Genomic DNA, 17,882 nt, shown 5'->3' with positions numbered 1-17,882 from the left:
ACAAAATGATATATCAATCATGACAAATTTCAAAATACTTTTAGCATGTTAACAGATTAAATCTGATAAATCTGCTAACCAGAGCAAGCATGTAAGATAGACACGGATGATTAGGCATATTAAAATGCTGTAGCAGGTCTAGAAAGGTGGTGCTGAGGGAGGTTGAGGGTTTCAGGAGAACTTTGATATCATGCCGCAGAACTAATTTACAGTATTTAAATGTTCAGCAAGCAAGCTCACTGGCTAAAGAATTAGAAGACAACAATAAGGTTCTGTTGTGTAGAAAAAAATCAGCCTGTGCCATTTAAAGTTTCATGACTAAACTAAAAAACATTTTACCTTGTCTCCTAAAGCAGCCAGGTCTCTCTCAAAGCCTTCGTGCTTGCGCTGCAAAGCCTGCACGCTGGCGAGGTCATGGCCATAGTTATCAGTGTTCAGGGCTTGGTTCTTCTCTTCGATCCATTCCTTGGTCTCATCTGCATCCCTGTAAATCACACACTGAGCTAAATTCCTCTGCACTTCATGTAGCTCACCTACAAGTATAACACGAACATAACAGTAGCATATATGTACCTGTGGAACCTCTGAACCTCATGAGCACTGCCCAGCATGTTGCTTCGGTCTTCAGCCAGCTGCTGCAAGGCCCTCCAGCGGTTGTTCAGCTCCTATACACAAACATACAACCATTAGAAGCTAATCTGAGGGCAGGTCATAGGTTCAGTTAAGACAGTGATTTGATCACCGACAGCAGATTCGACTCCCTGCGGTCACATCTTAAATGATGTAAAATGACATTATTTTGGCAAGCTACATTCAGAAACATGAAATTTAACAGCCAAACCACTTTCCAAAGCAAAACATACATGGTTCCAGATCCTTTGCGTCATACTTTGCTCTTCATATCAGTAGCAAAAGCAACAGTATGGATAAGTGGCATAAACAGAAAGACTACAACATTAAAGCACATGGGTGGGTGCATCAGCCACAAACTGAAAAAGAGGAGTTAATGCATTCTAGAATGGCTGTTTTACCTCCACCAAAAAAAAAAATGGTGTGAAGACATAAAGGAGTTATTTCAAATGGTCGACACAGACTCATGAATGGAAACAAAAGGACGGGGATGCAACTGCACAGCTGATGGTTCAGTAATAGGACATAGGGAACAAGAGACCATGGTAAGAGCACAAGACCACCACAATGAGTTAGTCCTCCATGGGGCACAATGCAAGATTTAGTGGGATTGGTTGAGGGAAGATTTAAAAGATTGAAACTAAGAACCTAGAATCTTACCTTAATGGTATTAAAGTTGGCCGTTGTTTGAACAGCCAAGCGAACAGACTATATTGAGTACAAATGTGCAAAAAACAGAGAGAGGACAGGAAAAGAACAGAAAAATACACCAGTCAAGAAAATGTCACAAGAGGAGATACAAGAACCAGGCTGCTCTTGCTGTTCTGTAATCAGAGTCACCATACACTACTGTGGATGGTCAAACAAGAACCTGTATAAAAACTAAACATGTCATCTCAATGACCCAAGATTAGATGATATAATAGATTATATTTAAAGCATTTCGAAAACAGAAAGCCATATTACCTTCCATGGAGATGCACCTTTGGAATCTGCTTCATCCTGTGAAATATATCAAATAAAACAAATAGAATAAGTTTAAAATGTAAAAGAAAAAAAATTGTATGGTATTCATGTGTTTGTTTCATGCAAGCACCCCAACTGTTGCAGATACTAGATGAAGGGTATAAAACAATAATGACCTTGCCAGGAGCTGAGCCCAGCATCTCTACTTGCTGATGGTGGGATGGAAGGGAGGTGTGATGAAGGAATGGAGGGTCGGAAGGAGAAAGGGTAAAAATAGGTAAGATCAACAAATCTATAAATCTAAATAAATTCAGGCATATAAATAAGAATACTACTCTGATGTATACTCTCACATGTTTCAATGTAGACATAAAATTGATGAGTGGAATGACTCAAAATGTATAAAAAACATTATGATTGCACTAAAAATGACAAGGATTTATGCTGATATCATCCATATCAAAATCACACATTGCCAGGGGTGTTTCCAAACTTTTGGAGGGCAGTGTATATAAACAGTAAATTTATATAAATTTATATAATAATTCATATATTAATTTGTTTTTCTTCACACCTGGGCCTGCACAACAGGAGCCTCTTCAGCCATCAGTCCTTCAGACTCCAGCTCAGAAGCCACCTTGTTTATATCCCTCAGCCGAGATTCATTTGCTTTCAGATCCTAGCAAACAATAAAAAAAATACAAGAGTTTAGAATCGGTCAACATTTATTAGACAATGCTAGCCTCCAGTGATAAATGAGTCATGAAAAATACCTTCTGGAAGTCATCAAACTTCTTCTGGAGCACTTCCACTTGCTCCAGATCAGAACCGACCTCCTCATTAGTAAGCGCTGATTCTTTCTCATTAATCCACTGCTGCAGCTCATTTGCTTCACGGAAAAGCATGAACTTTTTGCAGCTCTTCTCCAGCATGTCCTTCCTCTTTTCTCCCAACTCTTGCAGTGTACCGTACCTAAGAAATTAGATTAAAAAAAAAAACTTAATGCAACTCCCACCTAAACACTGAGACTGAAACACCTCCTTCTAGGAAAGGAAATAGAAGCTGGAAACATGGACAGGGATTCAACTAACAGCGAGAAATCTGCATAGTCAGCAACCGAAAATGTGAGCGTGAGACATCTAGACACCAACTTTACAAAAGGAAAAGCTCAGAATGACAACATCCTCAGAAGAGATGTAAACGTCTATCCCTTGATGGAATAGAAGAGGAAGAATGAGAAAATGATCTGATGGACAGAGTGTGACAGAAGACCTAAAGCATGAGGAAAAATAACAAGATGGGTGAGGGGAATGTGGATGAAAATTTTGCAATGGAGGCTTTGATCAAATAAATGACATTGGTCGGGCCTACTCACAGTTCCTCCACCTGCTTCATGCGTACAGATACGCTGCAAACCTCCTTGGTGACCACAGTCCTGCCACAGGGCAGGGCAAGCAGGCACATGCAAGCATTTAAATTCAGAAAGAAAGAAAACAAAGAAAAGAAAGAAAGGAAAAAGAGGAGTATCGAAGGGTCAGAAACATTATTAAGAGTTAGTTTTTAACAGATGCCTTATTTGAGCTGCAGGAAGAGTAAAGATGCAAAGATCTTTGTGTTAAAAAGAAATGATTTCGTTGGAATGTAAGTAGTAAGGTTGAAAAATATTTACAAAAAATGTTAACATTAGGGCCATCAATCAATTAAAATTATGAATTAATGTTTTTTTTTCAGGGAACATTTTTCCATGTCTCTAATATTAGAAATGAAATTCCGGTAATCGTTGAACAATTAAATAAATACTTTCCAAATTTTTATAAAAATCTAAATTTTAAAACATTGACAGCCCGAATGCCTATTAAACTAAATAAGACGTCTGCCCTCAGAATAATTCTTACTGATTCTCAATCTGCTCCTGTCGCAGAGCGATGCTGCCTTGTTCGTTTAGCAGATTCTCACGAGAGGAAGACTGAGTCGGGTCCAACTTCTTCACGTACGCTGCGGGAACAAAGCCCTGCCTGTCGTTCACTTCCACTTTCCACCAGTCCTGAGAACAAAATACATATGTTATTTATATAAGTCCAAGCATTCATCTGGATTCAAACTGGCATGCTAAGTGATGTAGCACGCCCTATTAATCACCTTATTGGTGCTGTTGAGCAGAGTGAGGATGTCACCCTTCTTCATGGTGACCTCACGAGGACTCTTCTCCTGATAGTCGTATAGCGCAAGAACCAGCTCTTTGCCGGTCTCATCATCAGTGGGGGCCACTTGTTGCTTTTGTTAAAAAAAAAAAAAAAAAAAAAAAGGACAAAGTTCTAATTTCCATAAAATGTTACAATTTTGTGTGTTATTTTCTTTTGGTCAATGCAAAAGTGTTGTGGTGTGATCTTACTCTGCAGGCCTCAGCTTGTTCTTTTAAGGCCTGGATGCTGCTGCCATATGCACTCAGATCAGACATCAGTGCCTCGTGCTTCTTTAGGAGAGCCTGTAAATAATAACATTGACATGTTAGAGCCATATATTTTTTTTTTAAAGGAAACTCTTTAAAAGGAAGACACTTAAGCACTTTAAACATCTTATGATGTATGAGGATTGTTTTTTTTGCCCTCCTCCTTGTTTACCTCTGCAGAGTCTTCGTCTTTGCCATAGTCGGTGCTTCCTACAATGGGCTCCTTCTCTCTCATCCAAGACTCAGCCTCATTGGCATCAGCAAAGTACTGCTGAGCCTGAAGAGAATCCTCCAGATCCTGTCTACGCTGGGCCGCTTTTCCCTTCAGGCCATCCCAACGATTGTGAAGCTCTTGCAACTTAGCTTTCACATCCTCGCCTGCAAAGTGACCTGGAAAAAAATTAATTTGGAAAAAAAAAACATTTTATTTATATAAATATTTTAAATTAATTGTTTCTGCATTGAATAGCTAATAGAAAGTCAGTCTTATGAAAGTGCAAGAATTAAATACTACCTTCATCAATCATGGCCTCCCCCTTCTGAGTAACAGCCTTGATTCGGGGTTCATGGCCAGAGATTTCTGCCTGCAAAGCCTGGTGTTTCTTCAGAAGGTTCTGGACTCCGATAAGGTCTTTTCCTAAAAGAGAATACGAGAAAGTGGTTGTTTTAAGAATATCAACAGTTTATAGTTATTTCAGATTGCTGTTCCTGTAATTTAAATCATACTCACCCCTGTTGGTGGAGGAAGCAATAGGTTCTTTCTCTCGGATCCAGGTCTCCTCATCTTCCACATCCCTGAAAAGTTGCTGAAGGCGCAGGGAATCTGACAGCTTCTGTTTGCGAGCGGCCATGGGCTCTTTTAGAGCCTCGTAGCGTGCCACTAAAGCCTCCTGTTTTTTGCGGATGTTATCAGCGTCAAAATGGCCAGCCTCCTGGAACTGCCTGGCCTGAATAGTAATGCCATCAATGCGGTCCTGTAAAGAGGAGAGTTAAGATGAATGAGTCCAGGTGTTACAAATACAAACAATGCCTGATGCACAGAATCATACAAGAAACAGTGTAAATGTCTAATATTAATTTATTCAGACATTGTTACCTGGTGAGCAGCCACATCAGCCTCAAGCAGAGCATGTTTCTTCTGAAGATTCTGGACGCTGGTCAGGTCTTTGCCAAAGTCATCAGAGGCTAGATGTCCCTCCACCTCATACAACCATAGCTCGATGTCCTCTACATTACGATTGAACTGCTGCTGCTGGTTTGCTTCACGCAACTTAATCCCTGAATGAGTAAATAATGCAAAATCACTGAAAACCTGCCATTTGTTTCATAACTACCAATAATAAATCTGATAAACATGGTTTTTAACTATTGATAACTGCCTCTTCCTGTGACACAGGCATTTTCTCACCTTTAAGCTCAGTTGCCTCTAGAAGTTTCTTCCACTGGGAGCTGACTTCATCCATTCGGGTGGAAACCTCGCTGGAGGCGTAGTGTTTTCCATCAATCAGCTCCTGGCCTGACTTCTGCAGTGCATCAATGCGGCTCTGATTGGCAGAGAGCTCAGCTTCGAAGGCCTGGTGCTTCTGCACCTTCCCCTGCAGGTTGGATGGGTCCTGAAAGAGGAGGAACAGAGAGTGCGTGAAAGAAACTAATATGAACAATTGATTATAAATGTGCAAAACAACTCTAGGACAACGTACCTTGTAGGCCTCATCAGTGGCAGTCTTCATCTTCTCATTGATCCAGCTCTTGAGCTCATCAGAGTCCCGGAAGAACTGCTGCAGATGGAAAGAGTCCTCCAGGGCGGCACGGCGAAACTGAGCACGCTCATGAAGAGCGTTGCGTCTGCTCAGCAGCTGAAGTAGAAAAAAAAAAGGTGTTTAAGTCATAGTATTACCAGTGATTCAGCACTTCTGTCAGCAATATTTGAGGGGAGGAAAATGCTTGCGGGGTTGAAATGAAGGACGTTTCAGGGTGCTAGTCTCAACTTACTGCATCTCTGCGAGTGGCCACATCTTCCTTGGCATAGTGATTGTTCTGGATCAGTTTGGTGGCAAATTCATCGAGGGCCTGCATATTTCATTTGAGAATTAAAAAGAAAACAGGGTAAGATGTGTAAACTATTATAAAAGGCCTTGGATTTGAGGTCAAACTGAGATTTCTTACAGTGATCTTCTCTTCCTGTGCACTGAGGGATTTCTCAAAGTCTTCATGTTTTTTCAGAAGAGCTTCAACACTATCCAGAGAGTCACCCAAGTCTTCATTTAGCAGGAAAGCCTTTGAGAAAAACAGTTTGAAAAGTTAAAATATTTGCTCTCATTTGTAAAATCTTTGCTCTCATAATTAAAGTATTACACAATTCAGAGAAAGTATTTTGGATGATCCTCATAATATAACAAGCCTAAATGAATGTGTACCTCTTGCTTGCTCATCCAGTTGTCGACCTGCTCAGTGTCCCTGTAAAAGAGCTGCAGGTCCATGCACTGCTCATACTGCTGCCTGCGTAGCTCCCACAGCTCCAGAAGAGACACTTTCTCTTCCGACAGGATGCCCAGCTAAACCAACAAACACAAAATGAGGCTCATTCAGATTCTCACTTTAGAATGACAAATTCACAAATGATGATTTGAAAATAGCTTCCAAAACACAGGTGCAAGGTTAAACACACCTTTTCCTTGACTTCCTCAGAAGCGTAATGTCCAATGTTCAGCAGAGCCTGCCCAGCCTCATCAGTAGATTTGAAACTGTCCTCATGAGCATCAATCTCGCCCTGGTAAAATATTATGGACATTATGGTCTTTCAATGTCAGACATCCTTGGTAGAACAAAACTATGCAATACTAAATCAGCAAATCAGTATTAAAAAAGAAATCCTAAAAATCCTATATTTACTATCATAACATTATTTTCCCATGTTGCTTTACTTGTTTAGCTTTTCATAGTTCAATACCTTATGCTCTTGGTGGCGATCAAGCAGGGCCTCAGCTCCAGCCACATCATTGGCTAGCTCATCTGCATTGATCAGAGCCTTCATCTCCGTCACCCAGCTGGTCAGGTCACGGAAATCTGCAGTGAAGCGCTGCAACCTAGAAGTAAGACACGCATGAGATCAAGCTAGCACTGTGTAAACTGACCTTGCTGTCTTAACCAGTTTGAAGTAGTGATCAAAACCAAAATGTCTCTCTTTGCCTACCTGTAGGAGTCATTGAGCCGAGCGTGTCGTTCAGCTGCCAGTGTACGAATCTGCTCCCAGTTGGTAATGAGTTCATCTCTTTTCAGGTGGATCTGAGAGGCATTCTGGGGGTGTGTCTGTTGCAGACGGTCTGCCTCACCGCCAAGAGTGTTTACCTAAAGACAGAACAGAATGTCTATATCAAAAAAATACTGAACGACTGTACAATGCTCGCATATTCTGTTGCACAACTCTGCAAAAATTAAATGCACATAAATAAAACAACAAAAGAATAAGTGTATAAATGTGATGGACAGGTTTGTATTGAGGAATAGAACAAGACAGTTTGTGGATATTCTAAAACTGACCTTGTCCTCCAAGGCTGCCAAATCTCTTTCCAGCCCCTCGTGTTTCCGGAGCAGGGCTTGAACGCTGGCAAGGTCACGTCCAAAATCATCAGATGCCATCAGCTGCTCCTTCTCCTTAATCCAGCTGATTGTCTCATCCACATCCCTGTAGGTCAGAACAATTTTTTGTTACAAACCCCATTTAAACCAACAAATGTGTAAAGCAGTGATTACAAATGCCTTGAATAACTCACCGGTTGAAACGCTGCACCTCAGCAGCTCCAAATAGTTTTCCCTGCCTTTGCTGAGCCAATCCCTTCAGCCTTTGCCAAGCAGCGTTCACCTCTTCCTGCTTCTTTAGGATGAGCTCAGCCTCAGGATGGTTCTCTTGGGTTAGCTTGCCGGCTGCCTGGTTCACCTCATTCACACGCTCCTCATGGGCCGCCAGATCTGTCTGAAACTCTTCAAATTTCTTCTGCAAAACCTCCACATGCTCCAGGTCTTGGCCAAGCTCTTCTGAGGTCGCAATGGCTTCCTGCAAAAAAATATTGTCACTGTTTAATATATAGGAAGAAATAATTATATTGACCAAACATATACTGTGTAACATATGAGGTCTACTGTGGTTTCTTACCTTGTCACTGATCCAGTCCAGGGCATCCTCACACTCACGGAGGTACTGCACCAATTTCTGGGCCTGCAGGAGACGCACTCCCTTCTCTTTAGTCTTTTGCAGCAGGAGGTCCCACAGACGGTGAAGTTCCTCTAGACGAGTCTGAGTTTTAAGAGGGAACAAAGACAATTAGGATCAAAACGTGATCAGAAACAGAAACATTATTCAAGGACAGCTCAGATTAAATTTTGTGTATTTTTTTGAAAAAGTCAGCTTGGACTGTAGTAGAAAGTCTGAATAAGGAATTAGAGGTAGAATGAAATAGAACAGAGCACTCAGTTCTTTTAAGGGACATGCACTGTAAAATGAACTACAACAACTGAAAATTTCACCGCACTCAAGTACCTACTGGAATAAAAGCGCCATAATTGACACTTTTTACTATTGGTCGCTGAGAGGTCCGGTAAGGCGTGAAAGACTGATCGATTAGGATAAAGTTAAAACAATATAAATTTCACTTTTCTCCATTATGGAACTCTAGCATGTAGTATTAAAAACAAAAAAACTTACTCGAATGGTTTCAGATGCAAAGTGGCTCTCAGATATCATGAGATTGCCAGTCTCGTCCAGTTTAATGATGGCCCTAGAATTAGCCTGCACCTCTGCCTCAAAGGCCTGATGTTTCTGGAGCTTTCCCTAAGAGATGGGGAAAAATGCTATATGAGACAAAAATGCATTATATGCATATTTTATTCATAAACACTGTATATTGTGAAAATGGATTTCTTCTGAGAAGTTTAATTAAAGAATTCTCTCTATAAACGTCTGCATAAACACAAACCTTGTGACCAAAATCGCTGCATGCGTGTTCATTTACTGTATTCAGCTATTATAACAATCTGATGACTTGAAAGAAGTCAATGTATTACAGCAGACAAGACCCAGTCAAGGAATTTACAGCTTAAAGGAGGAGTCACTTCAAAAACAGAGGTGACAGCACATTCTTTGCTCAATGTGATTTCAGAAAGGGTGCTTATGAAGCTTAGTTTTACTCTCACCTGTAGGTTACTGGGGTCCTTGTAGTTCTCATCAGAGGCGATCTGTAGCTTCTCTTGGATCCATTTCTCAAGCTCATCTGCATCTCGACGGAAGAACTGGAACCGGTAAGAGTCCTCGAGTTTCTGTCTGCGCACAACAGACAGCTCCTTGAAGCGACGATACCGATCAAGAACCTGCTGACGGCGCTCCTGGATGTCCTCAGCTGACTCCAGAACTTTAGCTCCACTGATATCCATTTTCTAAAAGAAGGAAAACATAATGACTCAAATGTCCAAGTCCACATGAACTTAGTAAGCAAAAGCAAAAATGCAAAATGAGAACCTTAGTATGGCTTTCTAATCAGAAAGGAGCACGAGTACAGCAAATTAAACAGCAGAACTTCAAATTAAACAATGTGAATTTCAAGGTAATAGGCAAAAAAGGACAAATTTATAAAGCAACATTCATGTTTTAACTACGACAATTTTGTATTGACAAATAAAAAAATTCAAAAAGACACCACGCAGTCTGTGTGAAATAAACACTCATTCAAGGGAGGTACTTAAAACCAGGAAGACATTTCATGAGTTAAAAGACAACTCTCCCCAGCAATGGCCAACATCTGAGCACATGGGGGGCCCGGCGGAAATTCCTCACGCTTCTGAGCAAACCGGCACAAAGAGAGTGCTGCCATCAGCCCCCTGCTGACACCGAACACAACCCCCACCAATCCAAAGCTACATCCACCCCAATATAACTTCATCTGTCCCATACTGTCAGTGGGGAGGGGGTTGTGTGATTTCAGCTGTATTTAAGGGTGGAGGGGACAAGGTTATGCTTGTGTCCAGAATGAATTGACCAGGGAAAGACATGTCACACCCAGTCTACAGTGAATGTCTCTAGCTCTTTTTCTATGATAGTGTGCTGTTTTATGACCTACAACCATTCCATTCAAATTGCCACCACAAAACCTGTTCTTGAACCGGAACCGCTAAAGTTAAAGGTTGGGGGATAGAATAATCTCAACAACAGCTTATTCTGATGTGAGGAAAACTTAATTAATCACATTATGAATCAACAAAACTGCTGACAGAATAAACATTGGTATGACTCAAAACTGTTATTGAAACAATTTATATTAGTAAATCGTGACCACTTCTTGGATTTCTGGGAATGCAGGATCAAGTAGTTTCAGAGTCTAAGTATAGGACAATAAATACTCTGTTAATGCCACATCACATCTAGCTCTGTTTTTTAAATCTAAATTATGTTCAAAGTGGTGAAAAATTAAGAGCAGAAGAATTCACTTCACACACAGGTGTGAACATCTGGAGCCATTCCACATTGAAGTGTGAACATCTGAGCATTCTTCATCTGTTTAAAAAAAAGGGCAACTTTTTAACCCTTTCTGTGAGGATTATTTAATTATTTATTTATTCATCTAATGATAAAGGCTAGGGGTTTTTTGGTATATAGTATTTTTTTTGTATATAGTATATTGTCATTTAAATTAAATGAATTGTAAGATTTTAAAACACTAGGTTATACTCTTTTGCTGTTGTCCCAAATATTAGATGCTACCAAAAACATGCACCTTGTTGATAGGAAACAAATGAAAACAATTTGTCCTAAAATTAGCTCAAAATATCAGACATGTTTGATATTGTCCAACTGGATGAAATTTAAAAAAAAAAAGACTCTTTTTTTCTGTGAAAACTGTAACTACCCAAAATCCTCAGATTCAGGATGACTTACGGCAACTAAGGTGTTGATTTATCCAGACTGTAAATTGGGGCAAAAAACTTCAAAACTCATGTAGTGTATTCTAGCCTTAACAGAAATTGTAAAACCTTTCCTTTGTTAAAAACATTAATTAAAAAGCTTTCTCTATAAAATCTTCAAGCTAATTTAATTACCACACATTTCTATGGCTATATTCAGCAGTAGCATAATTGTGTTAATGCATGTGGATGTTGTCTAAAAAAAAAAAAAAAAAAAAAAAAAAATCAATCACATGCTGTGCTCCATTTGCTGAAGCGAATCCATCATAGGATGCATTTGGAAAAGGTTCAAGGCAGGCTAATCCAAGGTCAGGAAAGCTAACAAAACAGCACTTCAGCAATGTGAAGAGGGACCAGACTATGGAGTCAGCCACGTAATGCACTGTCAGCCTGGATCAATACAGTCTTTTGTTATGTTGGCCAGAATTGCTATCTTTCTACTATATACGCGTGTACACAGAAAAAATAAAAATGGTGGAACAAGAGCACAGAAGATCATGCTTAAAAATGAAAGTGTCAGAAATGGCAATGGCTTATGAAGTCTCATGAAGAAGTTAGATAACTGCATGAGATCAGCCCTGTACAAAACATCCGCTTGATGACAGCGGGATGGAGAAGAGAAAGCAGATAAGGAAGTGATTAGCTAATGGCTGATTCATTAGTGAGGTCCTTGACTCAATCATAACCTCTTTAAAAAGCGTAAAACACGTCCAGATGAGAAGTGACCAATGATTTAATGCACGGCTTGTGCTCTACTTTGAATATGTCCTGTTTTTGTCCAGATCAGCTGGACGAATACCGCCCTTCCCCCAACCCTGCCTCTCCCAAAATGATCCCGTCTCCATGTCTGCTTAGATCAGACAGGGGATTACGACCAGATCTGCTTGGTTTTACTCTGCGAGGATAGATGACCACGGATCTGTACCGTTAAATTAAGCAGGCAAGTGCATGTCTGGAAAGAAAAAAAAAAAAAAAACGCAATAGGCCACACCCATGCACAGATCAAAAGTCAGCAGATGTCAACCAAGTCTTTAATAAACATGAATCCTCAATATCTAGGTTGTGATGTTTTTCAAAATGCTTATGAATGAAATAAAATAATTGCAAATTAAACTGCCCCAAAAAGTAATAAAACTCACCAGAATATAAAGCTACGTGTTCAAGAGGGTCTCACTGCAGTCCAGCTGTAGCAACAGATAGCACCTCTAAACGTGACTGCGTACTAGTGATAACACAAACTCACACGTTCTTCTCCCTTCCTGGTCCTCTCTATCATTTGTCGTAGTCTGCTGCTTCTGAATCCAAACGAATACAGCAGTCCAGCAGCACTCTGGAATGTTCCCCTCTCTTTCCCACACGCTTGTTCATTGAGCAGAGTGCTTCAGTAACAGCCTCTCACATTCCCAACACATGATGACACAGGCAAAGTCCAACCTCTCGCCCTGCTGCAATACAGTGGCCATTTATGATTTATGAACAGGCAACCATTACAAGAGCTGTAAGATATGACATGCTGAAAACCATTTTATGTTCTTGAGGTTTGCGTAATAATAATTTTTTTTTAAAACCACCATCTTTGTTATAGTCATACTAAAACCATTATGGTCAAAACCACAAACCCACAAACCAAAAAGGAAGAGAAAACTATAATAATAACAAACCATCTTTTAGAAATGCACAATATACTGGAAGAACATCTGTTTTGTATATTAGCTTTTTTTTTTTTGTAAATAAATTAATGCTTTTATTCAGCAGGGGTGAATTAAATTGATCAAAAGTGACTGGATTTGGCCAGAATTGTATTATGAGTGAATCCCTAACCAATTGTTTGCAGCCCAGAAGATCCTTTGTTTCCGTTTTAAGATATTCCCACTCCAACCAGACAATCAGGACTCTCTAACAGCATCCAGGCTCCTATTCCTGCTCTGTCCTGATAATAAGCTTGTCCTGATAGACATTCTTAAGATTCTCTTGGAGAAGAGCTAGGATATTAATAACCAGAAGCCTGAAGGTGACACAGATTTTCAAAGCAGCATTCGGAAGACAGTGCCAACGGTGTAAAACAGAACCACTAACCAGGAAAACTAGAACATGAAAGTGAGACAATCACGATTCATAAAGCTGCCAGGCAAAAAAACACTAGATTCTTATCAGATCACAAGGTGACATGAAAAATGAGGAAATGGGTGCTTTACTGCATCACTTCAAGCTTTCATTTTTTCTTGCATGGATCACATGCTCAAAACATCGATGTTTAGCATGAGTGAAGCACTTATCATTAAATGCACTCCCACTATCAAGCTGGGAATACTGAGAACTCAGTGAGGTCACACTGAAAGCCTGGAAGTTTCCATGGTAACACATCTGTATCCAAGAGGTGCTGACGTCTGAAAGGGAGGATGCAGACCTAAGGAATTTAGAGGAAATGGGTGGGCTGTCTCCAAGGATTTAACTTGGCTAATAGCTGTTTGAAGACACCAAAAAGCTGAAATAACAGGGATAGAGATACAGATAAAACCACCTATATTTAATCTACTCACTATCGGATCATCCAAAAAAGTTGGCCTAAATTTTGCATTACAACACTTACTTGTTTACCAATGTATTATCTGCAGTGGGTGCCGGCAGACCGAGAATTCAAATTCACAATAAATTGACAGATAAATGACAATAATCTAAAAGTAATGCACATGACTACATCAGTTAACTACTTGTAAAGTAAAAATGTGTTTGCTTGTAAGAAATACATTTCTTATCTACTGTTAACTATTGCTTAGCAACAATTTACCAATCCATAATAAGTAACTGATGTAATTTCTTAATGAATTTCTTCAAATCTGTTCTAAAGAAGAAACAAATTTTCCCTTATTCAAGAAGATATACTTTTAAAGCATATACTGTTAATGACTACTTTATTGATTAAGAGTTGAAAGCTAAATTAACCTTGAAAATGACAATGCACTGAAATCTTAAAACACGAAATATTTATGATTAGTTTGCTGTAGGGAAAAAAGGTTCTCCCATCACAGCTGATCAAAACATCACACTCAGATTTTATGAGACTTAATCCATGGCAGCATATCAACTAGGCTACATCATGCAGAACACACCCACACAAACCATGCAACAAACACACAAAACGTGAAATAAACCAGCATTTCCATGCATTATATAGAAAAAAGCATCCACAGACCTCAGAAATATCCTCTATCCTCCAGTCACATATCCTACCGCTTACATTCAGCTCAGATAAGTGCGGTGATATTTCTTAAGATGATGATGAGTGCATGAGTATGCAGAAAACAAAACCTCTCTCTGACTGTATTTGTCTAAGCATCTCCTCTGCCTCTCGCTGCAGTGCAGACAAAAGCATCAGCGCTGCAGTGACGGGCCTGTGTGGGGCGACAGCCAAGGTAGAGCCCAGCCCATGCGTCTCTCTTTTCCAGAAAATAAGGAGAAAAACACCTCACACTGTTTTTTTCCCTTCCTACATTGACAATTTTCAGTTTATCTTCTCACTGCCACTACACAGCAAACCAGGGCAGAGACACACACAAACTCACATATTTTACCTTCAGTTTGGGTTTAAGAAACTTGGACATGGTAACAGGTGTCTCAGGGGTGGCTACAAGGCGTACTGTAAACAACATTATTGGTTAAAACATTGAGTTTGGCTAATAAAAACAGAACGGGGACAAATGCACATAAACTAGGGCTGCATGATTTTGTATTTTATTCATGATTTCTGCTCCTCTCAATTAACCAATCAAGATGATCTGTGAGATTGGCCAGCTGGATATCCAACTGGTTTCCTAAAACTGTTACCAATCTCCACTTGTGAAATTTGTCTCAAATGGAAGTGCTATACAGCCAGTCTATGAGCCATTTGTGAGAATAAATGCACTTAATGCAGCTTCTGTTGTTTATAGAAATAACAATTTGGATTTATTAAAATTAGTATTAAGAATTTTACCATTTTCAATATTTTTATGACTGGTTAAATGTAAAAACAACATAAAAAAGCTCAAGAAAAAACAAGAAGAGGCATGATTTAATATCACAATAATAATTTTTGATAACTGTGATTATTAACTCAACCCTTATCGTGCAGCCCCAACATAAACCATTTAATACAGTCCAGGCCTGGTTAAATTCAGGCCTTCTGAGCCAAGGTACAGCATGCAGTATTATATAAGCTCATGCAATAACACAACACAGACACAGAGGAAAGATACCAACTTATACATGTCAAAGTGAAAGAATAGACATGAACGCAAAATAAGGTATCCCTTAGAGCCTGGTAAATAAAGTAGACCACTTCAGGTTTGTGTTACACCAGGATGCAATGTGAAACCAGAACAGACAATGGCACAAACACACAACCTTTGGCCTGTTTTTGAGCAGCCTTAAAAGGGACTTGTCTTTTAATAATATCTGCTTCTTTACGGAAACAGATGAATTCAATAATCAAGTGTTTGTTCATTTTTTTCAGTGGCACCATAATCAACAGCACCAACCAATTTCAACGTCAGGATCGGTGAAAAACTTGAACCAAAAGGATTTGTAAGCAACTATTAACCGTATTTATGTGCAAAAACTGACTGGAAAACAAAAAGTATTGGACTCTGACACTTGGGAGGGGTCAACTAAAATAGTTACACAGCTGCACAAAGGCAACATGTCCCGAGGGAAACCCCCACCCACCCCAACGAAGACCCTGCATGTTATGAGTTACGTTATGAGACAGAAGACCACACCCTTTGAAAGATTCTGAGCAATTTCAGAATGCATGCAGTCAGCCTTTGAGGAAACAGGACGAGGAGAACAATGAACATCGATGTATTTGTTTCCTAAATGCGCTAGACCGTCTACTCTGTTGTTCAGAGACCGACAAAAGTGTAACATTCCAGACGCTGATGTGACGAGCAGTGCAAGGTTATTTCATAATGCGCAATTGCACTGAAGAACCAGATCTGAAAATAGGCCTCGGCTGATTAAGGGCAACTAAAAATGTAACTGGAAAAGATTTATTATTATATATAACTTTTATGTCTTATAAAGTTAAGTTTCTGAGTGTGATTTTAATAACATAACATTTTATGTAATATTCAGAACATTGTAGCCACTGGTTTATTGCTTTTTAGCATTTAAAAATGTTTAAAAAAACCATTTAAAAATATATATATATATATATATATATATATATATATATATATATCTGAATGTGTCATATATGACTAGTGGTGTTATTTATGCCATTAAAGTTGTGCAAAAACATTTTAAGGTCTAAATGGATGAAAATTTATTTTAATCTCTGGTGCCAATTACCAATAATTATCCAAAACTCTTTGTTTATGTATTGTATTTTATACTGTATTTTCCTATTTTTACATGTATTTATTATTTTTGCAAGCATTGTTTTTCACTAATCAGCAGGTCTAGTTTTAATATCAAACCAATTGTCTGTCTATATTTGCAAATTCTAATAAAAAAGGGGCCCAGTATGAATATTGCAGTTTATCAGCAATGCATGCTAATGTCAGCACACAAAAACCCCCACATCTTTTTGACTTCAGTAGCTTTTTTATTTGCGCAGCAGGGCTGTTGGCATGTCAGCAGTTGGCGTGCATATTAAGTCCCTGATCCACTATAAAAGTCTCTGGCTTCAGAAAGCAACAGTGCAAAGCATATATATATATGGTGTGGATATAACATAATATAACACAATATGCATTATTCCACAAAAACTATTTAGTTAGGCTATTACTAAAATTATTTTGGAGTGCCTTTAAAAATGTATACAGCATAATTTATTTTTAAAATGTTAACATTATTACCAGAGGTTTTCCAATACTCACACATGGAATGCTTTATTCATTACAGGAATAAATCATTATTTAACTAAAACTCAAAGCTAAGGTAATGCATGTTTATAATAAACCCTTTACATTTAAGAAGACCATCAGCAAACAATAAAAGTCAAGCAAAACCCCAGGCCTCGTATCAAAGCATTAGTGCAATGGCAGACCGAGTGAGAAAAGGCGATGGGTGGATCCTCTGCTGTCTATACATTTACATTAAGCCCATGAAAATTCACAAATTGTATACTGAATCAATAGAACAACGTACAATGTTGAAACGAGTGTCTTTGTTTGGACGAAAATTTGCCATCCAATGTTGCAGGATTATCAGCAAGAACCGATATATTCCATATAACCCAATTAATGTAATAACGTTGGGTTCTTATTAAAGCGTTTAAAGTGTCCCTAGGCCGTCACAAAGATTGAAATGAATCCTACACACCGTCCTGTATCCGCGCATGTTTAATTTATAATCTAGCTGTTAATATAGGTTAGCTCTGCAGCTAACGACTCTATTGGGCAGGGCGATTCTAATCTTGTCTGAAAAACATATACAATGCATGAAATTGGCATAACAATGTAATAACAGTACTTTTACAGTAAAATGAGAACGGTGTGATGTTTTGTATATCACTAAACAGATGAAACGGTCGAAACAGATGAAACGCCCAGCACGGCCCTCAGCATAGCAAAGCCGACATACACCCAAGCGTTCCTTTAGTTTTGCACTAAAACGTCCAGGTATTGTGTTTTTGTGGAAAAAATACACAACCGCACGACTACAATGCTGTATAATATCCTACCTTGCCGAAGGTTTTGCTCTGTTTTTCTGGGGCTGGGTGGCAACGGGTGGCGACCTCAACGAATGAAATAGCAGCGTAGCGCGAGCGATAGAATGGAACGCGCTGCGCGAGACAGTGACATCATTCACTGCAGCAACGAGCCGAGCGCTGACGGAAAATGCCGAAGAGTGCGTCACTTCTGAGTTCTACCTTAAACAAAATGAACACATGTAACATATTTAT

The 17,882-nt window shown here is 39.2% G+C and overlaps 1 protein-coding gene across 9 annotated transcripts in view; it reads right to left on the bottom strand.

Annotated features, from left to right (window-relative positions):
- The window catches only part of sptan1 (spectrin alpha, non-erythrocytic 1), a 27,973-nt gene extending 10,236 nt beyond the window's left edge, over window positions 1–17,737 (bottom strand). For 3 of the 9 annotated variants that reach the window (XM_043221462.1, XM_043221468.1, XM_043221463.1), the window contains exons 1-30: window positions 17,661–17,737; window positions 14,569–14,633; window positions 9,236–9,475; window positions 8,748–8,873; window positions 8,199–8,339; window positions 7,819–8,099; window positions 7,586–7,730; window positions 7,239–7,393; window positions 6,996–7,131; window positions 6,714–6,815; window positions 6,463–6,600; window positions 6,212–6,322; window positions 6,038–6,115; window positions 5,746–5,901; window positions 5,454–5,658; window positions 5,142–5,323; window positions 4,776–5,019; window positions 4,560–4,682; window positions 4,218–4,435; window positions 3,989–4,081; window positions 3,736–3,870; window positions 3,492–3,640; window positions 2,972–3,031; window positions 2,370–2,568; window positions 2,171–2,275; window positions 1,773–1,805; window positions 1,597–1,632; window positions 1,291–1,338; window positions 574–665; window positions 340–484 (exon numbers count right to left, since the gene is read on the bottom strand). In XM_043221462.1, the coding sequence (XP_043077397.1) occupies window positions 340–484; window positions 574–665; window positions 1,291–1,338; window positions 1,597–1,632; window positions 1,773–1,805; window positions 2,171–2,275; window positions 2,370–2,568; window positions 2,972–3,031; window positions 3,492–3,640; window positions 3,736–3,870; window positions 3,989–4,081; window positions 4,218–4,435; window positions 4,560–4,682; window positions 4,776–5,019; window positions 5,142–5,323; window positions 5,454–5,658; window positions 5,746–5,901; window positions 6,038–6,115; window positions 6,212–6,322; window positions 6,463–6,600; window positions 6,714–6,815; window positions 6,996–7,131; window positions 7,239–7,393; window positions 7,586–7,730; window positions 7,819–8,099; window positions 8,199–8,339; window positions 8,748–8,873; window positions 9,236–9,475; window positions 14,569–14,598 (3,906 nt within the window). In that variant the 5' untranslated portion in view covers window positions 14,599–14,633; window positions 17,661–17,737. The remainder of the gene's footprint in view (window positions 1–339; window positions 485–573; window positions 666–1,290; window positions 1,339–1,596; window positions 1,633–1,772; window positions 1,806–2,170; window positions 2,276–2,369; window positions 2,569–2,971; window positions 3,032–3,491; window positions 3,641–3,735; window positions 3,871–3,988; window positions 4,082–4,217; window positions 4,436–4,559; window positions 4,683–4,775; window positions 5,020–5,141; window positions 5,324–5,453; window positions 5,659–5,745; window positions 5,902–6,037; window positions 6,116–6,211; window positions 6,323–6,462; window positions 6,601–6,713; window positions 6,816–6,995; window positions 7,132–7,238; window positions 7,394–7,585; window positions 7,731–7,818; window positions 8,100–8,198; window positions 8,340–8,747; window positions 8,874–9,235; window positions 9,476–14,568; window positions 14,634–17,660) is intronic. The other 6 variants (XM_043221466.1, XM_043221467.1, XM_043221470.1 and 3 more) reach the window with 4 other exon arrangements.
- Window positions 17,738–17,882: the final 145 nt, after the last annotated feature.

This window comes from Puntigrus tetrazona, chromosome 21, assembly GCF_018831695.1.
Source record: "Puntigrus tetrazona isolate hp1 chromosome 21, ASM1883169v1, whole genome shotgun sequence".
Taxonomy (NCBI): domain Eukaryota; kingdom Metazoa; phylum Chordata; class Actinopteri; order Cypriniformes; family Cyprinidae; genus Puntigrus; species Puntigrus tetrazona.
This window is presented reverse-complemented; position numbering and strand designations above follow the sequence as displayed.